The sequence below is a fragment of the Neovison vison genome, chromosome 10 (assembly GCF_020171115.1).
Source record: "Neovison vison isolate M4711 chromosome 10, ASM_NN_V1, whole genome shotgun sequence".
Taxonomy (NCBI): domain Eukaryota; kingdom Metazoa; phylum Chordata; class Mammalia; order Carnivora; family Mustelidae; genus Neogale; species Neogale vison.
The window spans coordinates 65153249-65171296 of NC_058100.1; the positions used below are offsets into that span (position 1 = coordinate 65153249).

Genomic DNA, 18048 nt, shown 5'->3' on the forward strand with positions numbered 1-18048 from the left:
TTCAGTAAGATGCAAAAACAGACACTACGGTGTGCCCTAGGAATGGGTGGCAGTATTCTGTCTTTGAAATCAAAGGCACCACCCTCACTCAGGGCCACGAGGGAGAAAGTGCCCAGAGACACGAGAAGTGAGGAGGTGAGGAGAGCCCAGGGAGGCGACTGGTCACCAGGGGTCCTGGTTGAGGCCAGTGGCCGGGCACCCTAGAAAACCTCCTTCTTCTGGGGTGCCAGGCGGACAGGAGGGAGCAAGCCCTCTCTGCACCTGAGCTGGGGCAGCCCTGCTTCCCCACCGTGCCAGGGTCATTGCCAATCTCAAGGTTTCGGAGTTTGTGAACATCATTTAAGCCTCCATCCGAGGCAGCGAGCAGCAGGCACAATCGTTACAGATGTCTGGGAGAGATGAATTTGGCTAAACGGGCCAGCGCAGTGTCCCGGCTGCGGGCAGGATTAGCGGGCACAGTAATGGCTCACCATATGCTTGTGCCATTCCATCTATCACTCAGCAATTAGGTTAATGTTGGTTAAAGGGTCCCACTTAGTCCTGCAATCAGCACCCACCTGTCTGTGGAGGGCCCGCCGATGGCATAATAGGACATGTTCCGAGTGATACAATGCAAGTAGAGGCTTAAAGTCTGCCCCTCCAGGGACAGGGCAACGCAAGAGGGACTCCGCCAGGGTCCTCAGACCCCCTGCCTTCCTCCTGCCTCCTCTGCTGTACCTGTGAACCCAGGCCTGGCTGGCTGGATGTTCCCTGCCTGGGTTCTCACCATAGGATTGCACACTCAGGGGGAGAAAGGCACCGTCTCTGCCAGGCTGGGGGATGTGGTACCGTATGGGGGTGAGCGCCTTGGACTAGGGCCCAGGAACTCAGCTGTTGGTGAGCTGGGTGACTTTGGGCAAATCACTTTGCTCCCAGATCCTCAAATGTCTCATCTGGAGAATGGAGAACTGGATGTTCTCTACAGTTGCATCTGTTGCAGATACATCTGCATTCTGGTCCTCAGGATGTCAGAGCAGTAAATGCTCTGCCCCATGGAACTGCCCCTTCTACCATCAGAGAGCCTGTGGGTGTCACACATGTGTCTCCAGACGCTCCCTCTCAACCAGGAAGGAGTTGAACCTCCAAATGCTGAAGCCGGGTGATTATTGGTCAGGCTCCTCATTCTGCAAGGAAAAAGTTTAGGCATCCTCAGCTATGGTCTCCTTATGAGATGTAGGGAGCCTAGAGCCACCAGACACACCAGGAGGAGGCCGGGAAGGCAAGAGGCCCCCAGAAATCCAACCACAGGAACCTTGCCAACTTGGAAGGCTTGAAGGAGGCAGTGGTGCACACACCGCAGCCTGGGATCATCCACACCCAGGAAGGTAGGGAGCACGGGTAGCCAGCTCTCAGAGTCTTGGGAAATCAGGTGGCACTTCCCCACCCTACCCCCCCATCTCCCCACACCCCCAACAACCTCATCTGCTCCCTCACGTTTCTGCCATGTCTACCTACCCCCGCCCCAAAACACATGGAAGGCGTTCATTACTCCTAGAAGAAGTGGAACAGAATGGTCAAAGGCACAGGCTTTGGAGCCAGGCTGCCCTGGATTTGAATCGCGGCTCAGCCATTGTGACCATGGATGAGTCACTTGGTCTCTCTGAGCCTGACTGTCATTGCCCATAAAACGGAAATGATAAGACGCGCCTTGGAGGAGAGCCTGAGATGCCACGAGACCCTGTCTTGTGCAGTTCCTGCCCCAATCACGGCTCCGTAAATTATCACTCTTACTCTTATTACCGTCCTGAATCTGTTTTGTCCTGACCCTCATTCCTCCATATAAGCCTTTCTACTCCCTGCAGCTACCCTTGCTTCTTCCTTTACCTTCCTCTCTCCGCGGTCTCCGAGAACACGTGCCTACGACAGATGGACTCAAGGATGCCCCTCCATCCTTTGGCACAAGCATCGCATCCCAGGATTGAAAGAAGGGTTAAAGGCCATTGGGGTTCTTCTGCATGCTGACTCCTTAGGATTCTCACCCAGTTCTTCCCTTCCAGCCAGATTCTCTCCTACGACCCACAGCTACCCACTGCCCACTCCCCACAGCAGGATGAAATTAACCCTGGGGAGAGGAGGCGGGGAAAAGTGTCAGATGCAGTGCGGAGGCAGGGAGGGCGTACACCTCGCTGCAGCCCAGCCCCTGCGCCTGCGCCATGCCCTCCCAGGTGGGGCCGTCAGAGTCAATGACAGTCACTTGGCCTTGGACGCTTGGGCGGTGCTCATCTCCCGTCCACCCCTCCTCTCCCAGGTCCTTCATATGAGAAGCTTCTCTCTTGGGACATGAGCCCTGAGTGAGAAAATGTTCTAGAAAAGACAGTGTGCTAAATGGCTCCAGGTCCTTGCAAACTCCCTATGGAGACAGCTGAACAGTCCCTTCGAGGCCTTGTCCTCTTCTAGGTGGACCCTTGGGACCGAGGAAGAAAAAACATGCCCCGGACTTTCACATGTCCTCCTATTTCCTTTCTCCAGGATGTCAAACCTGCCATGATTTCCTCCTCCTGTCTTCTGGAGGATGACTCGAGCACAGAGTAGGGAAAGAGCGAGTAAGGGAACGAGAGGGCCCTGGTTAGAAGAGAGGGAGAGAGATTTATGTGCTCCCCCGCTCTTATGTGTCCTCCTCTTCCCCTGCAGTAGATGACAGAGTCTCCTGTCAGGCCCCTTGAGAGCACAGGGGATGGTTTGCAGGCTGGCGGGGACCCTGCACCCACCAGGGGCAGGCACTAGGGCCCAGGAAACAGGGTGAGAGATTTGTGACTCCAAGCAGATAGCAGCATGAAAATAACCACATGTGGTACCTTAAATTAAGCTTCTCGAATGCTCTGCTAATGAGGTTTAAGAGGACAGTTATGTGTAAAATACTAATGGATCATCACAATTGTCTTTTCTCTGGGCTCGTAATTAATTTATTTATTCACGGAGAAAGGGAAGGGAGCGTATCCTTCCGTGTGCATTCAGTACTTTCTTGTTGAATCTAATATGCTAAACGTAATAAGACAGATATTGCATGTTAAGTCAATATTCACCAGGAGTTAAAGTACTTATTTGGGATTAACTGTTATGAAGGAGGTGGAGATCGGCGTGGCATGCCGTGTGTGCGAGCATGCGGTGTATTTGTTTAATGCAAGCTTTATTACATCGAAATGAAATCTCTGTTTAGTTACCGTCCTTCCTGGAGAAGCTGGGGAGATAAGCAGTAGCTGGTTAAACACCGACCTTCCCCGCAGTGCCAGGGTAATGCTTGGGATTAGTGTGCCCGGCTCTGTTTTCCCGGCTTCCCACTGAGCAGACTTGCCGGGGGCACTGGGCTCCTGGGAACTCTCATACGGTGCTGGGAGGAAAAGCAGAGCCCTTTCTTTGGTCCCTAGCTTCCTTTTTTTGCTGAGCTTGGTGGGGCCCTTTCCCACCCGCCCCATGCCTCCTAATTCCAGGCAAGAGGAACCCCCAAGAACCTGATTTCCTCAGACTCTCCCATATCCTCCAGCTGCCCACCGTTTCTAGAAGGCTGCTGTGGCCAAGGCAACCAGTGTCTAAATGTGCTTGCTGTAACTGATCTCAGGCGCCAGGGAAGTCATCACGGGGGGTATCGATCCCCCGCTTCATGAGAGAGAACTCTGCCGCATCCCCTCTTCCCTCCAGCGACCCGGCCTCTTAATGTGGGACGTGACTTCCAGCCCCACGGCGGGCTCACTGCCTCGCCCACCAGCGTAGTGCACACAGACCTTGATTAAGTGGGAGTCCAATGTCAGACGCTGTCCTAATGAACTCATCCACCACCCACCCCCTCGCCGGGGCTGCCGCAGGATTCCCCTCCTCCCTTTGGCCGGAGGCTCCCGTTTGGGGCACTCACTGTCTCACCAGATTATCTGTTCCCTTTTTAAAACTCACCGTAGGAGACAAACCACAATGGAATCAGCTTGACAAATAGGCCTTCCCTCCCTCCTTTTGGGAGAGTTGCGACTTTGGTTTCTCACAAAGGAAAGAACGCTAACTAAATCACCTGCCCTAGGTCTCTCTGTCGACGTTGCGTTTTATTCGACAAAGACTGGGTAGTTGCCCAGCGCTAGGTCCTGCACTCAGCACTGGGAAGATTGGGTTATTCAGAGAATAAGGCAACATAGCGTCTGGGGGCGCACCGGGCTTTGGCGGTGATCTCATTCACTGTACAGATGAGAGGCTGAAGCCCAGAGAGGGAAAGTACTTTACCCGGGGTCACACAGCTAGAGGAGTGAGCAAGCTGAGTCTCGGTATCGTCCTAGTGCAAGGGCGTGAAGAGTCATCCAAGGGATGGGAGTGAGCACTGCAGGCTGGGAGGGCGGTTCTGGCCGAGCCTCTCACGGGAAGCTTTGCTGTCTCCTCAGGATCGTCTGTGAGATGGGCCATGCCCTCGTGGGAACCACGTCCGGGCCCGTGCGCCTGTGCATTGGCGAGTGTAAGCCAGAGTTCATGACCAAGTCCCATCAACAGTACACCTTTGTGGTGAGTGTTGGGTCCTCCACAGGGCTGAGCTCCCAGCAGAGGCACGCGTCTGCTCCAGACTTCTCGGCGAAGTCCCACACCCCCCTCCAAAATCAGGGGTAGGATGGATGTGTGACTAACAATGCTGTTCGAGTCCCAGAGAGCCGCAGGTCGGAGTGCTAAATAAGGCAAAATCAGGCAAAATCAGGCCTTTCTTAGAAAGTGGATCCTACCCATAGAGCAGGGAGGGGCTGCCACTTTTCCCCCCAGTGTGACATCTTAGTCTCATTCCAGCCTAATGAGGACAGATTGCCTGAGGGACCTAATTAAAAAGGTCTGTATTTATCCACATGCTTTGTTTTGTACCAAGGATATTGTAAGTAGGAGTTTAGAAAAGTCACTTCAAAATCCACGGGGACGTGTGTCTGCGGCAGCCCACGGGATCGGGTGTGCTAGTGAGTTGCTCTGGGTGTTGTGTGGTCACACGCACATACGCACATTCTCACCATTCTCACACCTGAAAACGTCTCCTCGCACGCAGGTGGCGAGCACTAGAATCACGAAGGCTTTCCTTAAGGCCGGCCAGGTCTTCCTTCTGAATCAATAGTGTGCTTCTGGGGGCGCCTGGGTGGCTCAGTGGGTTAAGCCTCTGCCTTCGGCTCAGGTCGTGATCCCAGGGTCCTGGGATCAAGCCCCGCATGGGCTCTCTGATCAGCGGGGAGCCTGCTTCCCCCTCTCTCTCTGCCTACTTGTGATCTCTCTCTATCAAATAAATAAATAAATAATAAATATATAAAAATATATATAAATAATATATATAAATAAATATAATAATAATATAAATAATATTTATAAATAAATATATATATATAATAATAAATATAATATATAAATATAATAATAAATATAAATAAATATGTTTAAATTTTTTAAAAAATAGTGTGCTTCTGGGGATCTTCCCACAGAACCAGTACTCTGGGGTTCTGCCTCTGGGCAGAACTTGCCTCTGGGGCCCCAGAGTCCCTCCTCTGACACTTAACCTATATCACCACATTGAATCGTTCATTAAAAGGTGTTAACACCAGCCAAGGGGTCAAACCAGCCTTGTTAAGAGTTTTAAAAAAATCATTAGACCACAAAATGTTAATCTCTCTAAAACATTTTACCACTTGCTCTAGGTTTTCCAGGCTCTGCCTTCTTATCTTGGCATCTCTGCCCTTTTTAGCCTATGGTCTTTTTTTAGGGTTGGAGAGCACGGCAGCCTACCCCATCTTCAACGCAGGACAGACAGGGTGTCAGGTGGAGACAGAGCAATAGACTGTCCCAGCTGGGAGGGGCCTTAGATCCCACCCCCCTCTTGACATGGGTACAAACAAAAGCCCAGAATGACCCAGAAACTTGCTGCAGGGCCTTGGACAGCGAATGGCTAGTGCAGGCGTAGTTGCTCAGTTAAATGCACTTTCCACTCCATTCCCCTATCCCCCAGGAAGGAGCAGTTCCTCTCTGATTCAGGTCAGCTGCCTGATGCACTAGAGACCAGATGACATTTCTTTCAAGCTTCAGATTCAATTTTACAGGTTAGTGAGTTTACTAGAAAGTCCTGGTCACTGACGGGCCATCCTCCTGATGAAGGTTGGGGAAGCCATGTCAAGCGTTCACAGATAGCTCTGTGCACCAGGTCCCCTGCGGTGCCCCTCACGTGCTTCAGAGGGGACAGGACACATATGTGGGCCATTAATGGAGGACTTGAGCCCCTTGGTGGCCCAGTCTAGACAAGGATGCTTTATTCAGTCTTATCGATTTTGTGCCAAAAAAATCAGTACAGGCTCTAGATAGAGAAGCATTTTCAAATTGCTCTCAATTTGTAAACTAATTGATAGATTAGTCTGTGTTACCTCTGCCTTCCCATCAATGTTATGAGCACGGGATTCCCCAAGGAGTTAATTAATTCTAAAACGCAGTGCTTCTGCCTTCCTTGGACATGCCAGAGCCTCTTCTTGGACACAGTCTCAGCTCCAGGGGAAGAGATTAGAAAAGGCAGGAAAAGTACCTTTACCCAGAGCATAGACACCGTCCCTCGTTTGTTCCTTACGTCTAGCCTGGGTCTGTCACTTTGGGCAAAACCTGAGCTATGACTGTTTCTCTGCTTCTTTCTAAAGAACCCTTCTGTGCTGTCACTCAATCCCATCCGAGGACCAGAATCAGGAGGTACCATGGTGACCATCACGGGCCATTACCTCGGGGCTGGCAGCAGTGTGGCTGTATACCTGGGCAACCAGACCTGCGAGTTCTATGGGTAAGATGGACTCACAGGAGCCCTAGACGGCTGGCCATGTGAGGCGTGTGCACACCTACTCTGGGCATGTTCACACAGGTGCCCGCCCCATTGCTTCCATGGCCCGGACAGTCTGGGTCCAAACACCATTCCCGTCCCTGTGCCAAATACATGCTACTCAGTTTATAGCAGTATGTACCACTTGTGAACCCGCCAAGACACTTCTAAAAATAATTAGGATGAGGGCCCTGAGAACTGCTGGGGAGGAAATCCCAGAAACTCTTCGGTCATCATTGGACACTGATGAGGTCCCCACTCTGGGACCTTGAGAGACATGGAGGCTGCATGGCCTCAGTCCTCCGCAAGCACACACGCTCATCCTTGGGACATCTCTTGCGCATAAAAACTGGAACACCTGCTATTCACCGGATCCACCAATAAAACCCTGGGGATATGCAGACACCTGAGAGCATCCTGATGGAACCCATGGGTGAGAGCCCAGCATGCCTCAGGATTATCTCCTCCTCAGATTGGAAACCCCCTATGGGCAAGGACTGTGCATTCCCTTCTCTGCCTAGTAGGTGCTCAGTAAATATTTATTAAATGACTGACCAGACTCTTAAGCCCTGGTTACCTAGTTTATTCTAGAAAAATCCAGAAAAGAAAAGATTCCCCCCAGAGCCCATGAAGCCCTGCCCCTGCCCCACATTCTGTAATCCCCCTCTCTAATCTGTTCCCTCCCTATTCCAACCAGAGGTGGAGTTCCGGTTAAAGAGGGACCCTTATACACAGGCAATGGGTCTGTTTCATTGTGTAGAGTAGGAAAGAACAGAGCACTTCGGGGCTACCCACACCCTCAGACCGAGGAAGATCCCAGAAGAAGCCAGAGAGCTCTCCCCGTCGCCCAGGCCTTTCTTCACCACCATCCTGCTGTCTCCCTGTCAGGCGGTCAATGAACGAGATTGTGTGCGTCTCACCCCCATCATCCAACGGACTGGGCCCCGTCCCCGTTTCCGTGAGCGTCGACCGAGCCCACGTGGATAACAACCTGCAGTTCGAGTACATAGATGACCCCCGGGTGCAGCGCATTGAGCCCGAGTGGAGCATCGCCAGGTGAGGCAGAGGTGGGAGGGAGGCACCTGGCTGACCTGACATAACCCCTTCGGCCAGGTGTGACTTGGGAGGGGACCCAGGGGTGGTGGTGGCTCACAGTTTGAGGGGAGTCTGAACCTGACCCAGCCTGCGTGCTTGTTCCCAGTGGCCACACACCCCTGACCATCACAGGCTTCAACCTAGATGTCATTCAGGAGCCACGGGTCCGAGTCAAGTTCAACGGCAAGGAATCGGTCAATGTGAGTACCCCCTAGTCTGCCTGGCCCTCCATAACCACAGTCCTGTGTCTATGTCTGTGATGTGTTAAGGTCCGTGTTAGCCCGGGAGTATCCACCAACCGAGGAAGAAAGTTAGTTCAAGACCTCAAGCCCGGAATCAGGGCCGCAAACACCCGAACCTTACAGTGACTCTTACAAGGACCATATAATCATTTCTCGTTGGAAGGCAGTCGATGAGTGTATAAATGCACTGGCCTCTGAGCTTGCGAAACAACGTGAAAGGGCTTCTGTTTCATATGCATGTTCAGTTGGAGGTCCGATAAGAAGCAGTATAAAAGGATGAAGAAATTCTGCCTCCAGAATCAGGCGCTTCTGAATTGGAAGTGGGGCACTGCCATTTCTTAGTCGTACAACCGTGATCCGGTCATTTAAGCTCTGTGATCCTCTGTCCTCTGCCTGTAAATGCTAATGTTAAGACTCTCCGCGCAGCTCTGTAACACACAGCCCCTGGCGGGGCCCCGGGTGGGTGGAGGACAAACCTTCGTCACTGCACATGGCTCCCTGTACCGCTGTGGCGAAGATGGCCAGTCCAACATTTGACTTTACTCTCCAGTGCTGAGCCGTCTCACTTAATTCTTTTCACAATGGATTTTTGTGATTTTTTTTTTTAAAGAAGTTCTTGATCATCAAAGCAGAATGTCTGAGATGGCATTATCAATTTTTTTGTTTTAGTTTGTTCTAGTGGCTTCATCTCAGTCTGGTTAGCCAATATTTTCTGAAACACGATTGTATTCATAATTACAGTCCAGGAGGTGCTATTATGGCCATTATTTGTTCTATAATTGCTATTATTACTGCTCTGACCTCAGAGGACTGAGTAGGCAGTTGGAGATGGGAAAGATGGTGTTATCTGTCCTCTCATCCCTGACAGGATTCCAGCATGCTAGAAGCTTCCCTAGGAAGTGCTGAAAGGCACAAAATGCACGGTCTTTGAAGGCTAGATCTGGAAAGGTTACAGGGATCCTCTGGTCCACCCCCCTTCATTGTCCAGCTGCGGAAATGAAGGCCAGAAAGGAGTAATGGATTCGCGCCAACCGGGATGGTAGCTGGTAGCAGGGCCAGCAGGATCCCCAAAGAGCCCAGGGGATCCTGGGGATCCCCTGGGCTCTTTGCTACTAGAGCAAGTGAGGTGCTGGTGATTTGGTTATGACATTCCCTTGTGGCAGACATGCAGGGACCCCTGTGTCACACCATTAGTAGCTGCCACGGTCACAGCTCTGTGGGCCAGGAGAGCACAGGGCTCCTTATCCCACATGGAGAGTCTGATCCATGAGTAAAAGAGCCTGTGCCTCCACTTCACTTCCAGACCGAGGCCAGTAGCTCCCAGTAGCTCCCAGACCACCTTGTCAAACTCCCAAGTCCTAAGTGGAAGGAAGGAAGGAAGGTGAGGTGTGGTGATGGGAACAGTGCACTCGTACTCAGCAAGGATGAAAGCCCCACACCAATTAGGTACGTGTTTTAAAGCATAGGTTTTATTATGACTCAGATGTGACAGGGCCGACAGAACAGGAGACAGCTGCCGTCGGAAAGACGGTTTGTTGTACTCACAGAGCCACAGGGAAGAGGGCCTGCCATGCCACGGGGGGCCACGTGGGAAGCGCCAGGGGGGTGTAGAAGCAGAGGGAGAGAAAGGCGCTGTGGCAGGTGCCTTTATTATTACTCTTGCGGGAAGAAACCAACCAGGCAAGGTGAGCGGGTTTAGGATCACCCAGTCTGAATCATGGTTGAGGGCTCTGGGGTGCACGGGCTGTCCCCAGCTGTCCAGTACGTGGCCTGGTGTGGTCAGACAGGGTGGAGAGCTGCTCAGAGCCTGTGAAAGGAGGTGTGTGTGGGGGGTGGGCGCAGGATTGTTCGGGTTGCGTTAGAATAGCTTGCTCTGGCCAGCGGACAGGTTGTTTGCTGTCTCCAGGTGCTGGCTGGCCTTGGGAGGGGAGGTCCTCCCGGTCAATAGGCCCCAGATGTCACAGCATCAGAAATACAGAAAGTAAAAGACATGGTTAACGGGGTAAAGAGTAAGTATGTGACCAACGAGGTTAACCTCCAATGCCTGCAGCCTCCGTTCTCCGGAAGCCACCGGAAGAGAACACTGGTCTGGGAAGGCCTGACCTCCATGTGGAAAGACAGGTGCAGAGTGTCCCTTCCCCTCACCAGGGTACTCTTACAGCCCCAAGGCAGGAATGTCCTAAGCGATTCCCCCAGCCACCCCCCACTGCCCCCAAGGCCTTCCGTATTTCGAGGAGCTACTTCATAATAATTCCTCCCTGTGGAGAGCTGGGCATCGCAGGCTCCGTCGTGACCTGCCCGGGGTCTGCAGGCCAGCTGGAGGAGAGGCCTTGGTGTGCAGTTTTCATCAAGCCTGGGTCTGCACCTGGGACGCTCATAAACTCGGCCTGTGCCTCGGTCAGGAGCCGTAGGAGAGCAGCGCTCTGCCCGCCCCACCTCCCCGGGGCCGGCCTGGGCACCAGGTCATCCTCAGCCATGCCCACCTCCCCGGGGCCTGCCTGGGCACTAGGTCATCCTCAGCTCTGGAGTTTGAAACAGCCCCAGTGAGAAGTGAGAAGGGCCAAAGCCAAGGCCACAAAACCCCAAGGAATGTTTGGCAAACAAAAGTGCCGATGCAGCACCGGGCGCGGGCGGGCAGGAAGCAAACAGAGGACGCTTGTTCGGGAGCGATTTGCTTATTCAGAGGGGAGTCCAGTCTGGGGTGCTGGGAGGCGTGCGGACGGAGATGGGGGAGCGGAGGGAAGAGCGCTGCCCGCAGAGCACAGGGTCCGGGACTTGCCGGCTCAGCTCTGCCTGTTTGATGGCTCCCCGACCCCCACACCGTGTCCCTCATTCCAGAGCGTCCCCAGCTGGAACACCACGGGGCCCTCCGTCTCATACGGGATAGCGGCAGTTTGTGCGGGAAGGGTAGGAGCAGGCCCTGCCCTCCAACAGGGCATGAGGCCCTCAGTGAGCGGGTCTGATGAAACTCTTCCCCTCCCTCTGGAGCGCGGGGGTTAATACTTGGACTTGGAGCTCTGACATAATCACTGTCAGCTTTTCTGCAGCTTCACACGCGGTCCTGTTTTCAGAACATGAAGCCCATGTGTGTGTGTCTGTTGGCCAGACTCACAGCATGTGTGGACCTGCCAGGACAGCGTGTACTTGTGCAGCCGAGATCTCCCAGATGCCCTTGGCTATAGCTGGGAAGCCCGAAGCCCAAACCGGGGCGCGCTGAACACAAGCCAGGAGGAGAGGGGGTGGGAGGCCAGGTTTTGTCTGCAGGCCACACGGGGTCCTGTGGTGCTTCCTTGGGGCTGGCCGCTGCCTTGGGCAGCCCCGGAATTAAACCGCCAGAGGAGGGAGCGGCACAACCCCTGCCAAGGAGGGCCTGCAGCTAGAGTTCTCGTAGGGACCCCAGGGCCCACCCAGAAAGAAAGGACATCATCAACTCAGTATCAGTCCCGGGGCTGTTCCCTTGTGCAAAGTGAGAGAGCAGAAGAGAGAGAGCCCGAAAAGAACATTCACAGAGTTGAAGAATTCTTTTTATTCATCAGTGTACTGAATAAACATTAATTCAACACCTACTGGGTGCTGGCAGAAGGCTCATCTCGTGCTCCTTCCTGCTCCCCAACACACACACACACACACACACACACACACACACACCTTACACTGCTCCTGTCCTGCTTTGTCCTCAGTCGCTCCACGCTCCCTCAACCCTAAGCCTGTGCTGCTGTCCCCTCCGCCCGGGACTTGTTCCCCACACCCCACCCTCTCTTTGTCTAGGTGGGTCCCACTCATTCTTTGGATTACATGACACTCATTTCTTCCAAGTGTCCCTGAATCATCCACAGTCCATGGCCGTGCATGCTCACACATGCTCACACACACACACACACACACACATACACACCCTGCTACCCTACCTGGTCCTTGCCCACCAGGGCGTTTCTCACACCCATTCATGCATTTAACAGGGCTCTAGCCCCTTCTGCACACCAGGCCCCCTGCCAGAATTGTATGATTAAAGCATGTTCGATCCTTTGTCTCCCCCTGCAGACGGTGATGCTGTCGCTAGATGGCCCCGGCTCTTAGCACAGTGCGGGGCACAGACTAGGCACTCACACAGTGTTGGTGAATGAATGAATGAATGAATGATGTTCAAATGCACTCCCCCCCTCAAAAAAAGTTTCACAGCCATTTATCTCAAGGGGATCACCATCTCATGAAGAGAACACAGTGGTGATCACGGGCCAAAGCAAGCAGGGTGGGAGGCAGGAGCATGACACACACCCCCACCCTCGCACAGTCTGCATCTCAATGCTGTGCTCTGGGCCTCCTAGGTGTGCAAAGTCGTGAACACCACCACCCTGACCTGTCTGGCGCCCTCTCTGACCACGGACTACCGGCCCGGCCTGGACGCCGTGGAGCGGCCAGATGAGTTTGGATTCGTCTTCAACAACGTCCAGTCCCTGCTCATCTACAACGACACGAAGTTCATCTACTACCCCAACCCAACCTTTGAACTGCTCAGCCCTACCGGAGTCTTGGACCAAAAGCCGGGATCCCCCATCATTCTGAAGGTACAATGTGCAGAGTGTAGCCTGCCCTGCATGGTGAGGGCGACCCCCCACCCCCACCCCGGGCCCTTCCCATTCTCCTTTGTGGACTTGCGGAGTTGCCAGCTCCCTGCAAAGGGGCGTTGTTTATAGATACGGACTTACCCAGTGAAAGATCTTGCAGTTGGGATTCTCAAGAGACCCTTTCCAATATTTCTGTTTGATCTCGTGAGCTTCGGGACCCTGGGGTTCTGTAGCACATCCGAAGTAGACATTTCCTTTTATCGCCCACTTCCCTGGCCACCATAACCCACATGTACATGTCAAGAGGTCATGGATCTGTCCATGGGTTTTGTTACTTTTATGTATATCCTGCCTGCCCTCGTCAATTAGAGGTCTCCCCTTCCTGTCTTCTTCCCCATCTCTTCCTGCCTTTCTTTCTCTCCTCGCCACATTTTCCCTTTGGCTCTCTAAATTGCAACTGTTTAACATTTTCTCCAAAAACTTCCCAGGAGCCATCTATTGGTTTTTGCATGGCTGCCCTTCCCCCACCTCTTTAATCTCTTTTGTAATAGGCGATTAGCTTCTGCACGCATGTGTCAATTATTTCCGTTAAGATTACTGTTATCTACAGGGCAAAAACCTCTGCCCTCCCGCATCTGGAGGCGCCAAACTCAACTACACAGTGCTGATCGGGGAGACCCCGTGTGCTGTCACCGTGTCCGAGACACAGCTCCTCTGTGAGCCTCCCAACCTCACAGGGCAGCACAAAGTCATGGTGAGTGAACTCCCTTCCTTTCCTGACTTCTTCCTCTCCCCACCGTGCATGCGTGATCTGTCCTAAAGTAAGACTTCTTCCTAACACCTCGTCACCATGTTCTGCATTGAAATGGGTAGGAGTTGAGGACACGAGAAACGACAGGCAGGTAATAAACAGGAAGTTGTTCCATGTCTGAGTCTGTATTGTGTGGTTGTGGTCTTTCATGCCCTCCCTGAAACATAAGGATGCGATGGCATGCCAGGGCTCTACAGCGTCTGTGTGTGTGCAATGCACAGGTTCACGTGGGCGGGATGGTGTTCTCTCCTGGCTCGGTGAGTGTCATCTCAGACAGCTTGCTGACCCTGCCAGCCATTGTCAGCATCGCGGCGGGCGGCAGCCTCCTCCTCATCATCGTCATCATCGTCCTCATTGCCTACAAGCGGAAGTCTCGGGAAAACGACCTCACTCTCAAGAGGCTCCAGATGCAGATGGACAACCTGGAGTCCCGCGTGGCCCTTGAGTGTAAGGAAGGTAAGTGGAGGCACCGCCTCGCTTCCTGGCCCCATTTTTCTTCACCAGTCTTATTATCTCCTCCCTCTAGACAGCTCATCTCTATTGCCATGCCTCCCACCCTAAGCCTCTGCTTGCCCAGAAACTCCCTTTGCCTTTAGCGCCAGAGAAGTCCTATTAAGAATGACCCTGGGGGCGCCTGGGTGGCTCAGTCAGTTAAGTGTCCCACTCTTGATTTCAGCTCAGGTCGTGATCTCAGGGTTGTGGGATTGAGCCCCATGTTGGGCTCTGCACAGGGCGTGAAGTCTGCTTAAGATTCTCTCTCTCTCCCTTTCCCTCCACCCAACCCTTCCAAAAAAATGAATGCCCTGGTGAGTCCCCAGGCCTGTTCCTCTGTTCTAGTCCTTCCTGTGCCCTGACTCACCCCCAAGCTGGCCCCCCTTCTGTCCCTTTTAGGGCCTCCATTTCCCCACAGTCAGAGCCTCCCAGGCTTGGCCCTCTGAGACCCTATAGACCCCCCCAAATGGGAGTCTAGCTCCTGTGTCTTGCATTGCTGCCCTGGGAGCATGTGGAAACAGCAGCAGGAAGGGCAGGGAGCTCCCACCTGCCTCTGGCCTCAGCCCTCCCCCACCAGGGCTAGTTTCCCACCAGTGCCGCAGGCTGAGTGCGCCGAAGGCCGCCACTTGTTGGCATCCTTGGCCACGGACGCACATGGGAGTAGAGAATGTTTTCTTCTGTCTCCCACGCAACCACAGCCTCAAGGTGACAATTATCCCAAGTACCCCTCAGGCTGAGGACCCAGCCGGTTCTCTGAGTAAACATTTCAGTAAGGAATCAAAACATTCCTCCTTTTGCTGCAAATGTCAGGATCAGAGACAAGGCCTCTGCTGGAACAGAAGGAAGCTCTGGGTGGGGAACAGGTGGGCAAAGGCTTCTGTTGGTGGTGGGGCAGGGGAGGAGAGGGGAGAGGGGCATTCTGGAGCCAGGCCTGCCACCAGAGGGAGGTGCCCCGAGGCTGGGTTTGGTGTTCTTAGTGTCCCCTTAGCACATACTATGTATGCGTGTGTGTGTGTTAAAATATACAAAACATAAAATTTACCTTTTTTAACCCTCACTGTCTCTACACCCCAGGGCCTTCCTTCCCCCAATTCAGTAGTATTAAGTACATTCACACTGTTGTGCAATCATCCCCACCATCCATGTCCAGAACTTTCTCACCCTCCCCAGCTGAACTCTGTAATTATTAAACCAAAACCCCCCACCTCCCCTCCCCAGCAGCGGCTGGCAGCCGCCATTCTGCTCTCTGTCTCTGTGATCTGACTACTCTGGGAACCTCCTGTAGATGGAATCCTACAGTATGTGTTCTTTTGTGTCTGGTTTACTTCACTCCGCATTTTAGAGCTTCGCGCGGCTGAATCTCCTTCCTTTTAAAGGCTAAGTAACGTTCCATTGAATATATGTGCCACCTGTTTTTTATTCATTTATCTGTCCTTGGACCTTTGGGCTGTCTCCACCTTTCAGTAGCGTGAATAACCTTGCTATGAACATGAAAATACAAATATCTAAGTCCTTGCTTTCAGGTCTCTTGGGTAGATACCTAGGAGTGGAGTTGCTGGGTCCTATGGTGACTCCGTGTTTGTCTTCAAGGAGCCACCAAATTTGGTTTCCAGACCAACTGCACCAACTTACATTTCCACCAGCAATGCACAAAGGTTCTGGTGTTTCCAGACCCTCTCCAGTACTTGTTTTCCATTTTTCTTTTTTTAAAAAATGTTATTTATTTATTTATTTATTTTTTAAAAGATTTTATTTATTTATTTGACAGAGAGAGATTACAAGTAGGCAGAGAGGCAGGCAGAGAGAGAGAGAGAGGAGGAAGCAGGCTCCCTGCAGAGCAGAGAGCCCGATGCGGGACTCGATCCCAGGACCCTGAGATCATGACCTGAGCCGAAGGCAGCGGCTTAACCCACTGAGCCACCCAGGCGCCCTTATTTATTTATTTTGAGAGAGAGAGAGCACGCAAGTATGACTGGGGGAGGGGCAGAAGGAGAGAGAGAATCTCTAGCAGGCTCCCCGCTGAGCACAGAGCCCAACTCGGGGCTCAGTCTCAGTACCCTGAGATCATCGCCTGAGCCGAAACCAAGAGTCAGATGCCTTGTCAACTGAGCCACCCAGGAGCTCCTCCGTTTTTCTGTAATATCCATCCTAATGGGTATGATGTGGTATCTCATGGTGGTTTTCATGTTCATCATTGCCCAGGGTTTTTGCATCTTGGTTTATTCTCTTGCTTGGAGGGAAAAAACAACAACAACAGAAACAAACAAACAAACAAACAAAAAAACCCCAGGAGCAGAACTGCCTATTTTTATCTTTGCTTCCTCCTCCTGGCTACTGCCTCTCAGCTGTTTCTGGGACCTGCAGGCCATGCAGGACCCAAATCATAGTATTCTTCCCTTTCCTTTGTTTTAACTACACTTGCAATACCTAGAAAGAAGCATCAAAATGATGCACCAGCATAGAAGGGGAAATAACCTAGAAATGGCCCACATGCCCACCTAAGAAAGGAGGCCTGGAGATAGCTCACCCCTTCTGGAAACATCCCTATACAACCCTTCCTGTCTGTACACCACAGGCCCGCCCCTCCTTCACAAACGTCTTCTCCTGCCTTGCCCCTTTCCTGTGCGGGTGCCCTCCTGAGCCTTCTCATCTCCCTAAACTTTCATAGCCTTTGCTGAGCTCCAGACTGACATCAATGAGCTGACTAGTGACTTGGACCGCTCGGGCATCCCCTACCTGGATTACCGCACCTACGCTATGCGAGTCCTGTTCCCTGGCATCGAGGACCATCCCGTGCTGCGGGAGCTGGAGGTAATCTCTGCCACCCTCCCTGATTCACCCCGGGAGGAGGCGCGGGGCCTGGGGGGTCCTATCCCGGGAAATGCAGCTGGGGCCCAGCAGCTCAGAGGAAGGTCAGGAATGATGAGGACAAACAGCTGGGAACAGCTTCACCGCAACAGGCAGATCTCGGCCAAGGGGGGCACGCAGGCTCTTTGGGATGATTCCAGGGGAAGGCTCATTGTCACTTTTTTAATTAATGACTAAATTAATTAGCTAAGATTCTGCCGCACTCTCAGATGGATTTAAGGTGGCTTACGGAGAGACGTGATTCTGTGAGGTTTGTTTGTTCATGTGTTGGTTTGTTTTACTAAAGATAATAAATCAGGGCAGGGAGGATTACAGGGAGACTCGTAAACCAAGCGGGTCTGACGGAGTAGCTCCTACTGAACCCCGGGGAAAATCAGACGGCCGGCATCCCCTCAGAGGGCTCTGCCCGAGCCAGGCAGGCCTCCCACCCCAGTGGGCGTGCGGAGCAGAGCAGAGAATGCAGTGACCTGCCATTCCTACCCCGTCCCGGGTTCGAGAGCCCTGCCGCCCTCCCAGGTCTGGGCGGCGGAGGCTGTCCTCTGAGGGCGCGCCCGTCCGGTCCACCCCAGGTACAGGGAAACGGGCAGCAGCACGTGGAGAAGGCCCTGAAGCTCTTCGCGCAGCTCATCAACAACAAGGTGTTCCTGCTCACCTTCATCCGCACGCTCGAGCTGCAGCGCAGCTTCTCCATGCGCGACCGCGGCAACGTGGCCTCGCTCATCATGACGGGCCTGCAGGGCCGCCTGGAGTACGCCACCGACGTCCTCAAGCAGCTGCTCTCTGACCTCATCGAGAAGAACCTGGAGAACAAGAACCACCCCAAGCTGCTTCTCCGGAGGTGGGCCCCGCGGTGGGGGGCGGGGAGGGTGGCTGGTGTTGGGGGAGAGAGGGGGGAGGAGGGCGGCGGGGGTGGGGGTGGGGCGGGCACACGCACGCGGGGCATCTCTGGAGCAGCAAGAGGGGCTCCGCACCCCCAGACTGGACTCCGAGCACGACAGCCTGGGTCCGCGCATCGCGCGCAGCGCCAAGTCTGGTCCCCGGGGGCCCCGGGGGCTAAGTGACATGAAGGAGCCCAGGCTCGGGGCTCGGCTTGAAGCCCAGCTCCGCCACCCGCCAGCGCTGTGCCCCCGAGCCTGTGACATGGCCCCT

The 18048-nt window shown here is 53.4% G+C and overlaps 1 protein-coding gene across 1 annotated transcript in view; it reads left to right on the top strand.

The window, feature by feature from the left end:
* PLXNA2 (plexin A2) overlaps nucleotides 1-18048 on the top strand; it is a 213398-nt gene that overhangs the window by 175331 nt on the left and 20019 nt on the right. Inside the window, exons 14-22 of the mRNA XM_044267494.1 lie at nucleotides 4398-4515; nucleotides 6654-6790; nucleotides 7715-7882; nucleotides 8028-8121; nucleotides 12489-12728; nucleotides 13339-13482; nucleotides 13761-13995; nucleotides 16700-16842; nucleotides 17469-17737. Coding sequence (XP_044123429.1) covers nucleotides 4398-4515; nucleotides 6654-6790; nucleotides 7715-7882; nucleotides 8028-8121; nucleotides 12489-12728; nucleotides 13339-13482; nucleotides 13761-13995; nucleotides 16700-16842; nucleotides 17469-17737 — 1548 coding nt within the window. The remainder of the gene's footprint in view (nucleotides 1-4397; nucleotides 4516-6653; nucleotides 6791-7714; nucleotides 7883-8027; nucleotides 8122-12488; nucleotides 12729-13338; nucleotides 13483-13760; nucleotides 13996-16699; nucleotides 16843-17468; nucleotides 17738-18048) is intronic.